This window comes from Molossus molossus, unplaced genomic scaffold (genome assembly GCF_014108415.1).
Source record: "Molossus molossus isolate mMolMol1 unplaced genomic scaffold, mMolMol1.p scaffold_m16_p_2, whole genome shotgun sequence".
Taxonomy (NCBI): domain Eukaryota; kingdom Metazoa; phylum Chordata; class Mammalia; order Chiroptera; family Molossidae; genus Molossus; species Molossus molossus.
In genome coordinates, this window is record NW_023425355.1 from 35,524,062 (window position 1) to 35,539,048 (window position 14,987).

General features: G+C 40.8%; 1 protein-coding gene across 1 annotated transcript in view; it reads right to left on the reverse strand.

The window, feature by feature from the left end:
- Positions 1 to 14,987, reverse strand: part of COL4A6 (collagen type IV alpha 6 chain) — a 438,122-nt gene that overhangs the window by 27,614 nt on the left and 395,521 nt on the right. The window contains exons 14-23 of the mRNA XM_036271343.1: positions 12,710 to 12,769; positions 11,590 to 11,634; positions 10,802 to 10,855; positions 9,497 to 9,566; positions 8,166 to 8,273; positions 6,829 to 6,978; positions 5,831 to 5,935; positions 3,992 to 4,152; positions 3,322 to 3,501; positions 2,631 to 2,814 (exon numbers count right to left, since the gene is read on the reverse strand). Of these exons, the coding sequence (XP_036127236.1) occupies positions 2,631 to 2,814; positions 3,322 to 3,501; positions 3,992 to 4,152; positions 5,831 to 5,935; positions 6,829 to 6,978; positions 8,166 to 8,273; positions 9,497 to 9,566; positions 10,802 to 10,855; positions 11,590 to 11,634; positions 12,710 to 12,769 (1,117 nt within the window). The remainder of the gene's footprint in view (positions 1 to 2,630; positions 2,815 to 3,321; positions 3,502 to 3,991; positions 4,153 to 5,830; positions 5,936 to 6,828; positions 6,979 to 8,165; positions 8,274 to 9,496; positions 9,567 to 10,801; positions 10,856 to 11,589; positions 11,635 to 12,709; positions 12,770 to 14,987) is intronic.

Genomic DNA, 14,987 nt, shown 5'->3' on the forward strand with positions numbered 1-14,987 from the left:
ATTGAGAACTTCCTGACCTAGGTAGTTCTCACCTCCCTCTGTGTCTAAGTCTCCTTTACCAACCTTCTCCCTGCAACAGCAGTCACCTAGACCAATCAAGTAAAGAAGAAAATTAAACCAGGACAGAAGTTCCTTGAGGCTCAAGGGAAGTCTTGTCTGCAGCCTGGGTATGCCCACCAATCAAATTCCCTGTCTGGATTAAGTGGAGAGAGCTGGTACCATCACAGGATCAAGGACATAGTAACCAATTCAGTAATATTCAGGGAGATGGATTACCATGAGCATCTGGATCATCTTTGGAAACAATCCATTGTGTGGTAGCCTAGGGTTTGTAATAATTCACACTACAAGGTTGAAAGGTTCTGATGACTACATTCTTTTTCCTGGCAAGGCAGCTGTCCTAACCTGGGCCACCACTGGTTAAAGTGAGTACATTTAGGAAAAATATCTTCATATTTCATGGCAAAAGCTACAATGCAAATGTTTAGGACTCACAAGTCATATGTTTTTAAATGATGTGGAAAGAAAAATAATTTTGGGCGTAAGTCTTGTTCTACAACAAGAACATTTTCTGTATAACGTATCTCATAGGCTATAACTTATTATATCATTATATTCCTAAAAACTTTCTGTGTCCAGTAACTTGTGAAGTTTGGGATATAAATGGTCCCATGGGCTTCCTTCTGTTGACTCAGTCTGTTTTCAAGCAGTTGGAACATTGAGAATATTCAAATCTCTGTGTGTGTAAGTTTATAAGTATGATGTTATTATAACTCAGTTTAAAACCTAGTTGCCTGCAAAATGTGTTAACTTAGAATCACTTCTATAACTTAGAAGCAAAGCTATAGATGACACCAGGACTTCCAAAAGGCGGAATGATTTTGTTTGATAAAATTTCTCACAGCTTTCAAAGGGATTTGTGAACTGAAACAATGATGTGGTTTTTAATAATCTTGAATAATCAGTTTTAACCTGTACCATTATTCTGCTTATACCAATTCACAAAATTAAATTTTAAAATAAAATTTTCCAAGACCTGGTGTCTTTCTCCTTTCTTGTATTTCTTCAAAATGACAAGGTAGAAAGAGAAGAAACAGGTCTGAGAAATAACCCCTTGGTTATTGAGAAGACCCTTTCTTTTGCAAGCATATATTAGTCTCCTACAGAACAGAACATTCCACTATACTAGGGAAGTTGCAAAATGCTAAAAATGTATTACACACCTTCCCTGGTATCTAGAGGCTTATAATGCAGTTGGGAAAAGTGAAAGCATTAATGGAAGTAAATATATAATTTAAGTGGTAATGACATCTGTGGAGGTCAAGGGAAGGCTTAGTGGAAGAAGGGGGGCTTATAGTGAACTTTGATAGGATCTGACTATATAGAGAAAAGAGGAAGGACATTCCAGAAAAAGGCAACATGGGCAAAATCTGAGAGTTAGAATTGAACATGTGTTTGAGGACAGTGAAAATTACTGTTGTCTTAAGTGTTTTTTGTTTGTTTGTTTTGTTAATCATGAAGAGTGTGAGATAAGTTAAGGCTAGAAAAGAATTTGGACATTACTTATTCAGTAGAGGTTACTTATGGCTTTGGACTAGGGGGTAAGATGATAATATCAGTACTTTACAGATATTAAATTGGTGGCAGTGTTCATAGTAGTATTGAGTGGGAAAGTTTGGATGTAGAGATGAGAAACCACTTAGAAAGTTGTCATTGACTCACCTAACCATCCACCTTCTTGTTAATCCATCCATCCATCCATCCATCCATCCATCCATCCATCCATCCATCCATCTACCTGTCGTTTCAACCATTTATTTATTCCAACAAGCATATAGGTATTTTATAAGTGAGGCATGAAATAATGAGATCTTAATAGCAAGAAGAGAAAGGGAAGAATATAAAACATTCCACATGAAGAATAAGAGAATATTTTAAGTTTTCAAACTTCAAATGACTGTAAGGAGTGTGATACCACTGATAGAAACACAAAAGTTGTGGAAACATAGAAGTTCAGATGAAGAGCTGTTCTGGCTGTATGGAAGAAGACAGGATATTAGCATAGCACCTTCACAATCTATAAGCAGGGCTGTCACTCATATATTTCCTGAAATTCTAGTAGAAAAAGAATTTACATAAATGGGAGGAATTTAAGGTATAAAATGGAGATTAGACTAGATAGAATTATGTTCACTTTTCAATCTGAGATCTCATGAATTAAGGAAATATTCTTCCCTGATGATGATCTTATCATACAATGTAGAGGACACCTTGTCCAGTATCTCCCTCATTACTTTAATGACATTCATAATAAATGGTCATTCAGCTTCTGCTCAAAAATTTTCAGGGATAATGAGCTCATAACTTCACAAGACAGCTCTGTTACATTTTCAGACTGCTCTGTTAGGAAGTTTTTCACTAAGTATAGCTGAAATCTATATTTTTCTGTGTAAGTGTACCACAGTACAATTCCAATACTTTTTCCACATGAAAACCCTTAAGAGGACTGAAAGTAGTGATCATAATCAGCCAAGTCTCTTCTTATGACACATTTCATGCAGCTGGGTCAGATCTACACTCTACAAGGGGTCAGTTTTCCAAGTCCAAAGCCATCTGATTCCCTGACTTACCTGGAGGCCCAGGGAGGCCTGGTTTCCCTGGTAATCCACCTATTCCTTGGTCTCCAGGAATTCCACGAGGTCCAGGAGGTCCTGGTAGCCCAATTCCTGGGAAGCCGGGTGAACCACTGTGACCTTTTTCACCAGGAAGCCCTGGGAACCCCTTTTCACCTGGGAACCCCTGTCCAGCCTCACCCTAGAATGAAAGTCCAGTTTAGAAACTTATCTGGAGAGTCCTCTATCCATAAGAACAAGGTAACCAGTGTGATTAATACATTTTTTCTATCACTCTAGTTTATGAATTAGGTAGTTAGGGATGATGAAGCTTGTCAATCCTTGGTGATCTGATAATGCAAAATATTCTAGATCAGTGAGGGAGAGGGCAGAAAACAAGAGCAGCATAACAACGCTTGGGGTCACAAAAAGCAGCTGGATTACTTTCAAGGGAAAGCTATTAATAAGCTGAAGCCTTTTAAGTGGTATGGTCAATTGTTACTAGCATTTATCAAATGAGACAATGACCAATTCTGAGAAAAATATTTCCATTTTACAGAAAAGAAAAACACGGAGCACAAAGTGTCAGTGGCAGAGGCAGGAAGAGATGTTTTTCCCTGTCTCATGGTTAAGTGTCCATCAAGCTCCCTTTCCCCCTAGTTCGGTGCGAGGATTTATAAAGCTAACTACCCAGAAACAATCAACTTACCGGAACACCTGGCAGGCCTAGTAAACCTGGTATTCCGTCCTTGCCTGGTATTCCTGTCTCACCAGGGAGTCCCTGGGGGCCAGGATCACCCTGCTCCCCTGGCATCCCTGATCTTGTACTGGACGTTGATTCCCCTTTCTCGCCTTTGAGACCTGTAGGACCTTGAGACCCAAACAAACCCTGACAAAAAGACAAAAGGAAATGATCAGGAGATACAGAATTCATAGAATTCTAGCACTTAGCATTAGTCTGGCCTAGAGAAGGTCCTTGGATACTTTTTGGCATTGTTCTGGGCACTTGATCATGTCATCATCTTGTATTATAATTGCCTTTATTTACTTATCCTTTCTAAATTTTTAAATCTTTGAGGATGGTAACCTTGTCTTAATTCCAATTTTATCTTCAGGGCCCAGCACAGTGCTAGGCAAATGCAAATAATGTTATGGAAGGAAGAAAGAGATTAAGGGAGGGAGGATGGGAGGGATTATAGATAGGTTAAAGCAGAAAGGAACTTTAGAGATAATCTATCTGACTTTTTCATATTACCTATCAAAAACCTGACTTTGTTTTATCCTCATCTTTTTATGTGTTAGGAAAGTGATTGGTGAGGAGTGAGGGGCATTTGAGAGCCCTCATTGTGCCTCCTGTGCCAAAGTTTGGCCAGACTTACTGGAGACCCTGATGGGCCTTGTGTGCCTCTAGAGCCTGGATCTCCTCTGGATCCTTTAAGTCCTGGAAGGCCTATGTGACCTGGTGGCCCAGGCAGACCTGGCTCCCCGGGTGGTCCAGTGTTGGAGATACCACCATCACAAGCACAAAATCCCGAGTCCCCTGAGGGAAAATAAAAGACAACATTAAACAAAATGAGCCATATTTCCAAAAAGAAGGAAGACTTGACAGTGGTAATTTGTGACTTAGCTCCATGGAATCAATCAAAAGGCCTGTGAACAGATTTAAATGAACTAGGTTCCCTCTTCATCAAAGTACATCTGCGCTAGTGATTTAGATTTAATTAGTCTGGAATGGGGCTGACCTATCAATGAGTCTAATGTATAGGCAGAATTGAGAACTACTGACCCACACTAACCAGCTAACAGTCTGGAATCCAAGCCACTTGTCACAAAAATGTCTTTTCTTCTGTCTTTTGTACACAGAGATAAATGACAAATAAATTACTATTAAATATTTCAGCAAAGTACCTTTGAATAGGTATCAAGGGGTCATTAGCCCTATAGCCCAGCCACCTATACCTTCCACACTTACAGTCTGTAAAATGAGAATCTGGGCCAACATGGGTAACTCTTTAGTTCCCTTAAAATCCTGAAGGGCGTTTTCTTACATTTAGAAACGTGATAATTCCTGAAACTCTAAGAGAGCAGTCTGTTATCCAAATTAGCATTTTTCAAGTCTGATTTATGAACCTTCTGCACAAGTTACCTGTGATGCTTATTTATAAGGCAGCTTGCTGGGCCTCAGCCCATATTAGACTCTTAGGAGGCCAGACTGAATAATATAACTTTTGGTAATTTCCCCTAGGTGATTCTCATCTACAGTGAAGGTTTAGAATCACTACCACTGTTAGAGAAAACCTTCTGGACCCATAAAAATGTAGGGAAAAAAAAGCATTAGAGTTGCTCTTCTTTTAGGGGTAAGAGTGGCATCAAGAAGTACACCAGCTTTGTAGTAAGTCAGGGAAAGGTCTAAGTTAATATTCTAAGTCAAGACTTGCAATTTAATGTCCCTTCCCCAAATAGTCTTCCTTGGATATGAACATTAGAGATAAATCTTTCAAAAACTTCTGAACTAGCTCCTATATTTAAGTAGTAACATCTTATAACAGGGCAATAAGAAAAGAGAGGAGTAAGTTGGAACCTCTCTGTTTGAGGTTGAGGAAAACAATGAATTACTTGGGAGAAAAAAAAAAAAAAAAAGACTTTATACACCTGAAACCACTAGGAAATCCCCAAACCTCTCTTGAGTCAGTAGTTTCATCTCTTCCACCTCCCTGGCCTGGACTGGAATGATAATGAATTGATTCAGTTGAGCTTTCACATCTCCCCTCAGAGTATGAAACAAAGGAATGACCCAAAGTCATCAAGAAGATGGAGAGAGGATAGCAGATGAAGGCTGGAGTAATCAATTAGTCCTTCAACATCTGTGGTGGCTGAAATTGTTTTTATGGAGCCAGTTGGCTTTTTCAGAGTACCCGATCTTGACCTTTTCAGAGCCTTTCATTCATGTGCTAGTTAACACCCTGGGCTGCTGGCATAGTTTCCGCAGGTAGAGGGGGTAGAAAGAGTAGCCTGTGAGCCACTCTGCCCTGTGTGATCTCAGTTGCCAACCTTAGTCTTAGAAGCCCAACTATAGCATTTCCAACAATCCTATACTAAAATCCTCAATCAAAATTAAGAATTGCTTCTGTTCAGGTACATGAGGCTGTTGGCTCATTCCCCAGAAAGCCTTTTTCAGGGAGTTTGAAGAACAAATAAACCCAAGGGGACAGTATCACCTTTTATTCCTTTGAGGCCTTGGTTTCCTTTCGGACCTCGTTCTCCTTGGAGACCAGGAAATCCTGGCTCTGTGTTCTGTAAGGTTTCGGGCTCAAATGCTGGACCTTAAAAAAAAAAGAAACATAAAAGATTGGCACCTTACATGAGCCTGGGTTCATTTACTCAGCACAGCAGCTCAGTCACCAAGACATGGATTCTCAAGGCTCAAACACTGGGCAGAGACTAAAAAATTATCCAAGACAGGGACTTAAACTCTACAGCAAATCCATCTTCTGTTAGCTTGATTCACTCTACTACTACTCACAGAGTGACTACCATGTTCTAGACACTGGACCAGACACTAGGGATATGGGAATGATCATGGCAGTTTCAGTAACACAGCAGTCCCATTGTCTATCACAGAGAGTCCTCTTATGACAAAAGAGGAAATGGATAGAAGCTGCATTGGTCATGGGATTTAGGTTTAAAAGAAACGTGCTGGGCATATTTCCAGCCTTTCTCTTAGAATCTAGAATCCTATACTCAAGTAGAAGACCTACAGAGAATAAGCCCTGTGGAGGCTTTTAGCAGCCACCTTGAGATTCAAGTTTGGCTTCCCATATCTCAGGCCCTCAGCCCACCCCCGAGGACCAGGGAAAGTTGGAAAAAGCTAATGCTTCTTCTTTGGGAGCTGCAAGATCAGAGGCCTATGGGCTGAGATCAGTGAAGAGTGGAATAAAATGAATACCAAAGTTGGAAAGCATTAGGTAGTTTTGGTCATCAAGATGGACCAACTTTGCTTACTCCTTGATGAACATTGTGACTGCTGTGGTTGCTAACTTGTAGAAGCAGAGCTCTGACTCAGAGGGGATGGGGTCTTCATCACTACCCCTCTGCAGTTATCATCTGTCCTGGCTTAGCTGTTACCCTGTGAAATTCTCCCCCCTTAAAATTTATGACTGTTCTGTAGTCTGGATCACACCTGAGTCTAAAGACCAAAAAGAAATGAACAACTTACCAGGTGGGCCTGGCAGGCCTGGCAGGCCTGGCAGGCCTGGCAAACCTTTTTTTCCAGGAAGGCCAGCTGCCCCAAGTGTGGTACGGCCTCTGTTTCCTTTGTTCCCTTTCAGGCCTCGGACTCCCTGGGGCCCTAGGGCACCTGACATACCTGGAAAGATAAACCCACACAAAAATGCTAATCATATCACCCTACTTACTCTTCAAGGGTATTCTACTCAGTGACATACATTGGAAACTCAACTCCAAGGTAAGAATTTGGGAAAGTATTTGTCCTTTTCTTGCATCAGAGATAGAAGTGTCCTTGGGAATCACCTAGCCTAACCTCTTGGGAAATGAAGGCCCAATGACATTAAAAAAAAAAAAATTGGTCAGGGGTGCAGTTTCTTAGTGGCAAACCTCAGATGGAAGCCTGGGTCTTTAGCTTCCCATTTCTTGATTTTTTTCAATTTTGGTTCTGGGATCAGCTATACCCCTTCCAAGTGGCTGCTTGAAAAGCACAGGTGTCCTTGCAGAAGCCCATCTCCAAGGAATTTAGAAACTGGTGCCTTTAAATGTAATATCTGAGCCCTGGCTGGGTGGCTCGGTTGGTTGGAACATTGTTCCATACATCAAAAAGTTTGCGGGTTCAATTCCCAGTCAGGACATATACCTAGATTGCGGGTTTTATCCCCGGTCAGGGTGCATACAGGAGGCAGCCAATTGATGTTTTTTCTCACATTGATCTCTCTCTCTCTCTCTCTCTCTCTCTCTCTCTCTCAATTCAATAAACATAGCCTTGAGTGAGGATTTAAAATAAAATAAATAAACGTAATGTCTGAGTTGTTACATTTGGAACATTGCTGCCTCACAGACTCTAGCATGCCCTTTCTATTTTTGTTACTATAGAATTCCAAATGTGTATGCCCCTTAGATGATTGTTTTAAGGGTACAATCCATAGAATTCTGGGGCCATTTAACACCTGATTTATGCACAGAGTGGGGGTCTGGGTACCAACTTTCCTCTGGGCTTTCGTTAGGCCTAGGTCCTTCTGTTAAGCATCAACTGGGATGGCATCCTCAGAAGAATGATAGGGCTCCAGCAGTCCAACCCATGTTTCTCTGATTGCTGCAAACCTCAATGACAGTCGGGATTGCCTGTTTAGCTATGGCACAACATTGAGGCCAAAGGAGAACTGTCTACCCAGGCCCACTCCTCATATATATTAGCCTTAGGTTGGCAGTGAGAACTTTTGACTTTGGCTAGGTATATACCAGAGCAGAGATATAGAAGGGGATACTATGCACCAGAGTGGAGATAGAATTGATCTGTGTAGGAGGTGGATTATTTTGTTTCACCTGGTAAAGCTGGTAATCCAGGGATGCCAGAAGGGCCAGGCAGGCCCTGGATGCCTTCATCACCTTTAAGTCCTGGGAGGCCTGGCATACCGGGGTCTCCAGGATAACCTGACATTGCAGTGAAAAAACAAAAAACAGTAAGCAAACCCAGAGGAGGTCTACAAATGCCACACAATGCCTAAGAAGAGATGAAAGGAGATGTCTTCAGGTAGAAGTGCCCTTTTCTTGCCCTTCATATGTCTTTCCCAGATGCTAACGTCCTCATGTGATAGTGGGTCTACTTGAACTAAGACTCCACTAGTATTCAGAACTGGTCTGGCCAGGGTTTGCCTTCCATGGTAAGATCTGGTAAGTACTAGGAAGTTTCTTCTACTATTACTAATAATCTGCTATAATGCCTCAAATGTCTACCATTTGGGTTAAGGTGTTGAAGTCTATTATTCATGTTATACATATAGGTTTCCTGGGAGAGGAACACAGGAAGTCACTGTCAACCATTAACATCTAACTTCAATGGGCTTAACAGACAGGGCATGGGCCTGGGAGGATGAGGGGAGAAAGATAAACTAGGAGACCCAGATGGAAGTAGCACAATAGTAGAAGCCTTTGGTCAAGAAAGAAGTAGCTGGAGAGAGTGGGCATCTGGATCATTGGAGAAGGTAAAGGGAAGAGTTAGGCATACACAGTAACTAGAAAAAGGAGAGGTGAAGACAAACTTTCAAAGCATCATACTGTCAGGGCTGTCAACCAGTTGCTCACATAGCCAAAGATACATTTTTTAAAAATCCTCCTCTGAGGATATTTTTTTCATTGATTTTTAGAGAGAGTGGAAGGGAGAGAGAGAGATTGGTGAAAGAGACATGTTGATTGGTTGCCTCTCGCATGTGCCTTGACCAGGGCTGAGGATCGAATCTGCAACCCAAAGATACATTTTATATCCAATGAAACTGGCAAGCTCAAGCATGAATGGGATCATGAAGCTGAGACCCTGAGTGTCCCACAGTATCAGGCTAAAGTCAGCCTAGCTGGGAAGGATATCAATCCTTCTCTAAGGATCACTAGAAGAAACATTTTTAGCAAATCCAAGCCCAGGCCAACTCAAACCCTAGTCTTGATAGACCCAACACAAAAACATAGTGCAGTGTTTGTTGTGTTTCCCCAAGACACTGGAGTTAGCTTCACTCCCTAAGTTTAGGAACCAGGAAGGGCCTTGGGGGTATTGGGTTTAGCAGCAATCTAGTGGCTGACAAAGTATTTTTTAACAATTAAAAGGGATATAGAATTTAACTCCCTGTCTTTTCTTCTCTGCTCAAATCAATGAAAAATTTCACCTGAGATCACAGCACCATCTATATCGATGTAAACATCTGGGCCTGGCAGGCCAACAACACCCTTTTCGCCCTGCAAGGATTAAATACATTAAAAACAAATATTTCTGTGACCTTATCACCCAAGACCTATGTGTCCTCAAATCCATTCCCCAGAAAAATTAAAGGCTCCTCCTTCTGCAACCCCTGATTTCCAGGGCCAACTACTCCATAGGTAATTTTAAAGTGGTATCAATTTAAGATGAAGATAATACAAGGCAGGCCAAAGGCCTGATACTCAGTTGCAACTACCAAGATCAAGGGATCCCAATTTTATTTTGCAATCTGACTCCAGAACATTCTGTTTCTAGGCCTGTCAAATATATCACAGGAACAGAAAATATAGCTACACCCAAGAGATGCCAAGGGGGGAGCAGCGTTTCAATATTTTCTCCACTCGCAGCAGGCTTGGGCCTTTGTTATTGTCACTTCTCTTGTTAGTGAATGATGCCAGGCAAAAGAAATCTTAATTGTCCCAAAGAGGGACTAAGGTACTATAATCAGATACAATGGCATATTCAGAGTGCAGTGGTGGGAATTCCCTGCCCCAGATGCAGGCAATAAGAGGATGTATTGTCTGTAGAGAATTTAAGAAAACAATAATAAAATTGAAAAGTTGGTAATACTAAGCAATGTCAATAATAAAATAGTTCTCCTTGGAGGGATGGATTTGCTACCGCATTCCCCTCCCCATAAGTCTACCACCTATCAAGTAGCATTTAAACAAATGCTCATTAACTTTGTGTATTAAAAGTAAGATTATGCATTTCATGCAAAAATGGTGACATTTAAAAATGTCAAAATACTTAAAACATACTTCATTTCATATGTAGGCATTTGCTATGGTCTGAGAGTTTGTGCCCTCCTCCCAAATTAATGTTGAAAACCTGATGCCCAAAGTGATTGTATTAGGAAGTTGGGTCTTTGGGAGGTGACTGGGTCATGAGGGCAGAGCCCCTACAATTGGGATCAGTGCCATTGTATAAAAGACCCAATAGAGTTAGCTCACTCCTTCTACCACATGAGGACACAGGAAAAAGTAGGCAGTTTGCAAGCTGGAAGAGTGCCTTCAGTGGAACTCAACCATACTGGCACTGTGATCCCAGACTTCCACTCTCTAGAACTGTGAACAATAAATTTATGTTGTTTATAAGCTACCCAGTCCGTGATATTTTGTTATAGTAGCCTGAATGGACTAAACACCTGTTTTAGTAATTCTTCACTCTTCTACCTTCCCAATCCTGGATTTTCACTTCCCAACAACATTACCTTAATTCCTGGCAATCCATTAAGCCCATGGAGACCTGAGGACCCCTTCTTGCCCTGTGACAGAACATAGTTACAGCTAAGTTGAATGTCTAAGAGCATAAGAAGGGCTGTTCTTTGGATTAGACTAGTACAAATGGCACAGGGACATTGGCTGGCATTCCAGGGTATGTATGGATCCTACATGACTCCGGAATCTGTTACAGAAGGCAATATGGCACACTAGGTAGCCAACTTGCCTGTTTAGAGGGTCACAAGGCTAGAGATAAATACAAGCAGGCTGGCCTTGCTAGGCACTGATAACATGTTAAAGAAGTATGACCACATCATGGCATGGCATGGTACCAAACTTAATACTGGATACTCATCTTCTTGGGTGAAAACAAAAGAAGAGAGTGGTTGAGATTTTATCAATCAAAGGGAGGTAGACAATTTGCATTATAAGCAATATCTCCCTTTGGATTGATGTCCATGTTAAGAAAAGCGATAGGACCCTTTGATTCAGATTTTTTTTTTTTTTATCCTCACTTGAGGACATTTTTCCATTTTTTGTTCAGCTAGAGCAGGAAGGAGAGAGAGAAACATCAACGTGAAAGGGACACATTGAGTGGCTGCCACCTGCACGACCCAACCAGGGCCGGGGACAAACTGCAACCGAGGTACATGCCCTTAGTGGGAACGGAACCTGGGTCTCTCTGGACCGCAGGACGACGCTCTAACCGCTAAGCCAAACCTGCCAGGGCTGATTCAGATTTTATACATCAAGGTTTTAATAATATTAACCAATATACCTGACTCCCTGGAGGTCCACGAACTCTTTCTAAACCCATGGGACCCTGTAAAGAGAAAAGAAGTACCTTAGAAAGGTTAATAGCTCACACTAGAAAAAGCCTCTAGACCTATGTAACAAAACTATCCAACTGAGTTCAGGATTTAGCAGCTCCTAAAATCAGGTAAGAGAATGTTCCTGGACCTAGCTTAATAACTTCTTTCTAAACACTAATCCATTAGGCTAAATAGCCACACAGAGCATTTTTTTACAGATCTAAATAAATGGAAACATTGTTCAGTACTGGGTGGAATTTGGTAGAAGGGCTGGGTGGTATTATACTTAGTATGTTTTAGTTTCAAATCATGAGATTTTTAAATAGAGTGTGGGAGGGCCGCTTGTCTCTCATCCCAAATGCATTCTTGTTGGTGATAATGCCTTTTAAAGACAAGGGAGTAGGAAAAAGAAGAGAAAGAAATGACAGTATAATGGATGAACTTTGCTGAAAACTCAAAAGACGCTTTAACAACCTTCATGATAAAGCTAAAAACACAGTGTTCTAAATGTTATTTCTTTAAGGCTAAGGTTGGCCAGTTGCTTACAGCATAAGTCCCAAGTGCATGTAGCTAAAGATCAGACAGGCTAAAAGTTATTTTTCCACTTGAAGTGAGATTATTATTGGAAACTGTTGACTCAAAACATCATTACATTTTAGAAATTCCCAGGCTTGTTTCTGTTTTATAAAAACTACACTTGACCCTCTTTTTTTCCCTTCTTGTACCCCCCTCCCCCATCTCCCACCCTTGCCCACATTCCCAAAGGATATAATAAAATGAAAGTAAGACAACACTTACATACTTCTTTAGCCCAGAAGATAATTATATATGAGCACAAGTAGAGTAAATAGTCTGAGTAGTCACCTACTATAGGGGGTATATTATTCCTTTTTCAAGGGGGCCACTAAGTCAGGCAAATGGGGCAAAGTGGAGAGAAGGTAGTCTTAGGGGCCTGCCAGAAGGCTGAAGAAGAGAAAAAAAGAAGCTTAAGTGGCCATAAGGTTACATAACATAAAGATGAAAGCAGGAAATATAATGCACCAGGTGACTTAACAGACTCAGACAAGAAAAATTCAAGGTTCTTACCCTAGGTCCTGGCAAACCAGGAATTCCCTTTTCTCCTTTTTCTCCTGCAGCTCCAAATCCCTAAAAGAAAAAAAGAAACCATAGGTTTTAACATAAATTACCTCATAGGTCTTCCAGCCTCATCCAAAACATGTAGGTAATTTCAAACCATCTCCACTGTCCCATTGCAGAGGCTCATCATGCTGAGTCTCCTGTTACCGTCTGAGAAGCACATAGGGCCTGAATATAATTTGGACCATTCATTCAAAGTTCTATTTTGGTTCTAGAAGTAATGTCTTCTTCCCAAAACAATATTGCATATATTTATAGTAACATGGATTAACAGCATAGAAATGATAAAATATCTGACCTCGTTGATTTTGCAGATGGGGAGACTAACACTCAGAAGTGCTAAGCATCTTGTATGGGTTACAGAATCAGTGAGAAAGCCAGGTGATCAGACTTCCATTTCAGGGCCCTTTCCATGAGAATAGGCTTTTCTTCCACCATCTAGGAGCTTGGTTCTTTGACCCACAAATGGAGAACTGTTAATTCTTGGTGGTCGATACTAGAGTGAAGATCTTTTGTCCTTTGGATATATGATGACTGCAATATCTTTCTCAGTGGGAAGTCTTTCTATCTTGGCTTGGTCTAGAAACCTGCAGGCCCTAGGAGCACTTCAAAGGAGACTATGACATGGGTTCCAATCACTCTTTCCCTGCTCACTAGAGTTGAGGGCTTACAGCCATGAATATGACTGGAGGGTGCTTTATGGAGAAGCAGAAATCCAAAAAGAAGAGTGAGTGAGAAAGAGTTTCCTCCCCACTGGGTCTAAGACAAGCATATTCAGGGCTCCTAGATACAGAAGAGTTCATTACCTAAGTGGATAAAGACTTTCCCAGCAAACTAAATCAAAGCCATTTTGTTATTGCTTAAAATTGGACTTTATGGAGCACAGAGTTTGGCAAACAACATGCAAGCCTATTGTGAGAGTAAAGGAGGCAGTGAATATTTCTTTTTCTTTTTAAACTTATCTTTAATGTTGAATGTATTACAGATGTGCTCCCTTTCCCCCCATTGACCCCCTCATCCCTGTCTCTGCCCCCTCCCGCCTTCCCTACACTATTTTCTATGTCTATTGGTTATGTATATGTGCATGTAAGTTCTTTAATTTACCTCTTCCTGCCCTCCCTTTCCCCTTCCATTTGAGGTTCACCAGTCTAACAATCAATTTGTACTTCTTAATTCCTTCACCATTTTCACTCATCCCCCCAGCCCCTTTCCATATGGAAACCAAGAAAAATTTTGCTGCATTTATGAGTCAGTTTCTGTTCTGCTTGCTCATTTTGTTTGTAGATTCAATTGTTCATAGATATGCATTAATTGCCATTTAGTGTTTATACTTTTGTTCTTCTTCAAGAAGACCTGTCAACATTTCATATAATACTATTTTGGTGGTGATGAACTCCTTTAGGATTTTCTTGTCTGGGAAACCCTTTATATGACCATCGATTCTAAATGATAGCTTTGCAGGATAGAGTAATCTCGGTTGTAGGCTGTTGCTTTTCATCACTTTGAATACCTCTTGCCACTCCTTTCTTGCCTGCAAAGTTTCTTTTGAGAAATCAGCTAACAGTCTTATGGGAGCTCCCTTGTAGGTTACTAACTGCTTTTCTCTTGCTACTTTTAAGATTCTCTCTTTGTCTTTAACCTTTTGCATTTTGATGATGATGTGTCTTGGTGTGGACCTCTTTGGGTTCATCTTGTTTGGGACTCTCTGTGCTTCCTGGAATTGTATGTCTGTTTCCTTCACCAAGTTAAGGAAATTTTCTGTCATTATTTTTATAAATAGGTTTTCAATTTCTTGCCCTCTCTCTTCTCCTTCTGGCACTTCCATGATGCAAATGTTGGTACACTTGAAGTTGTCCCACAGGCTCCTTATACTATCCTTATTTTTTGGATTCTTTTTTTCTTTTTGCTGCTCTGGGTGGGTGTTTTTTGCTTCTTTATATTCCAAATTGATGGTTTGCTTCTTAGCTTCACCTACTCTACTATTGACTCCCCGTAAATTATTCTTTATTTCAGTTAGTGCATCCTTCATTTCTGACTGGTCCTTTTTTATGCTCTTGAGGTCCTCACTAAGTTCCTTGAAATTCTCACTAAGTTCATTGAGCATCCTTATAACCAGTGTTTTGAACTCTGCATCTGTTAGATTGCTTACCTCCATTTCATTAGGTTCTTTTCCTGAAGTTTTGTTCTGTTCTTTCAATTGAGACATGTTTCTTTGTCTCCTTATTTT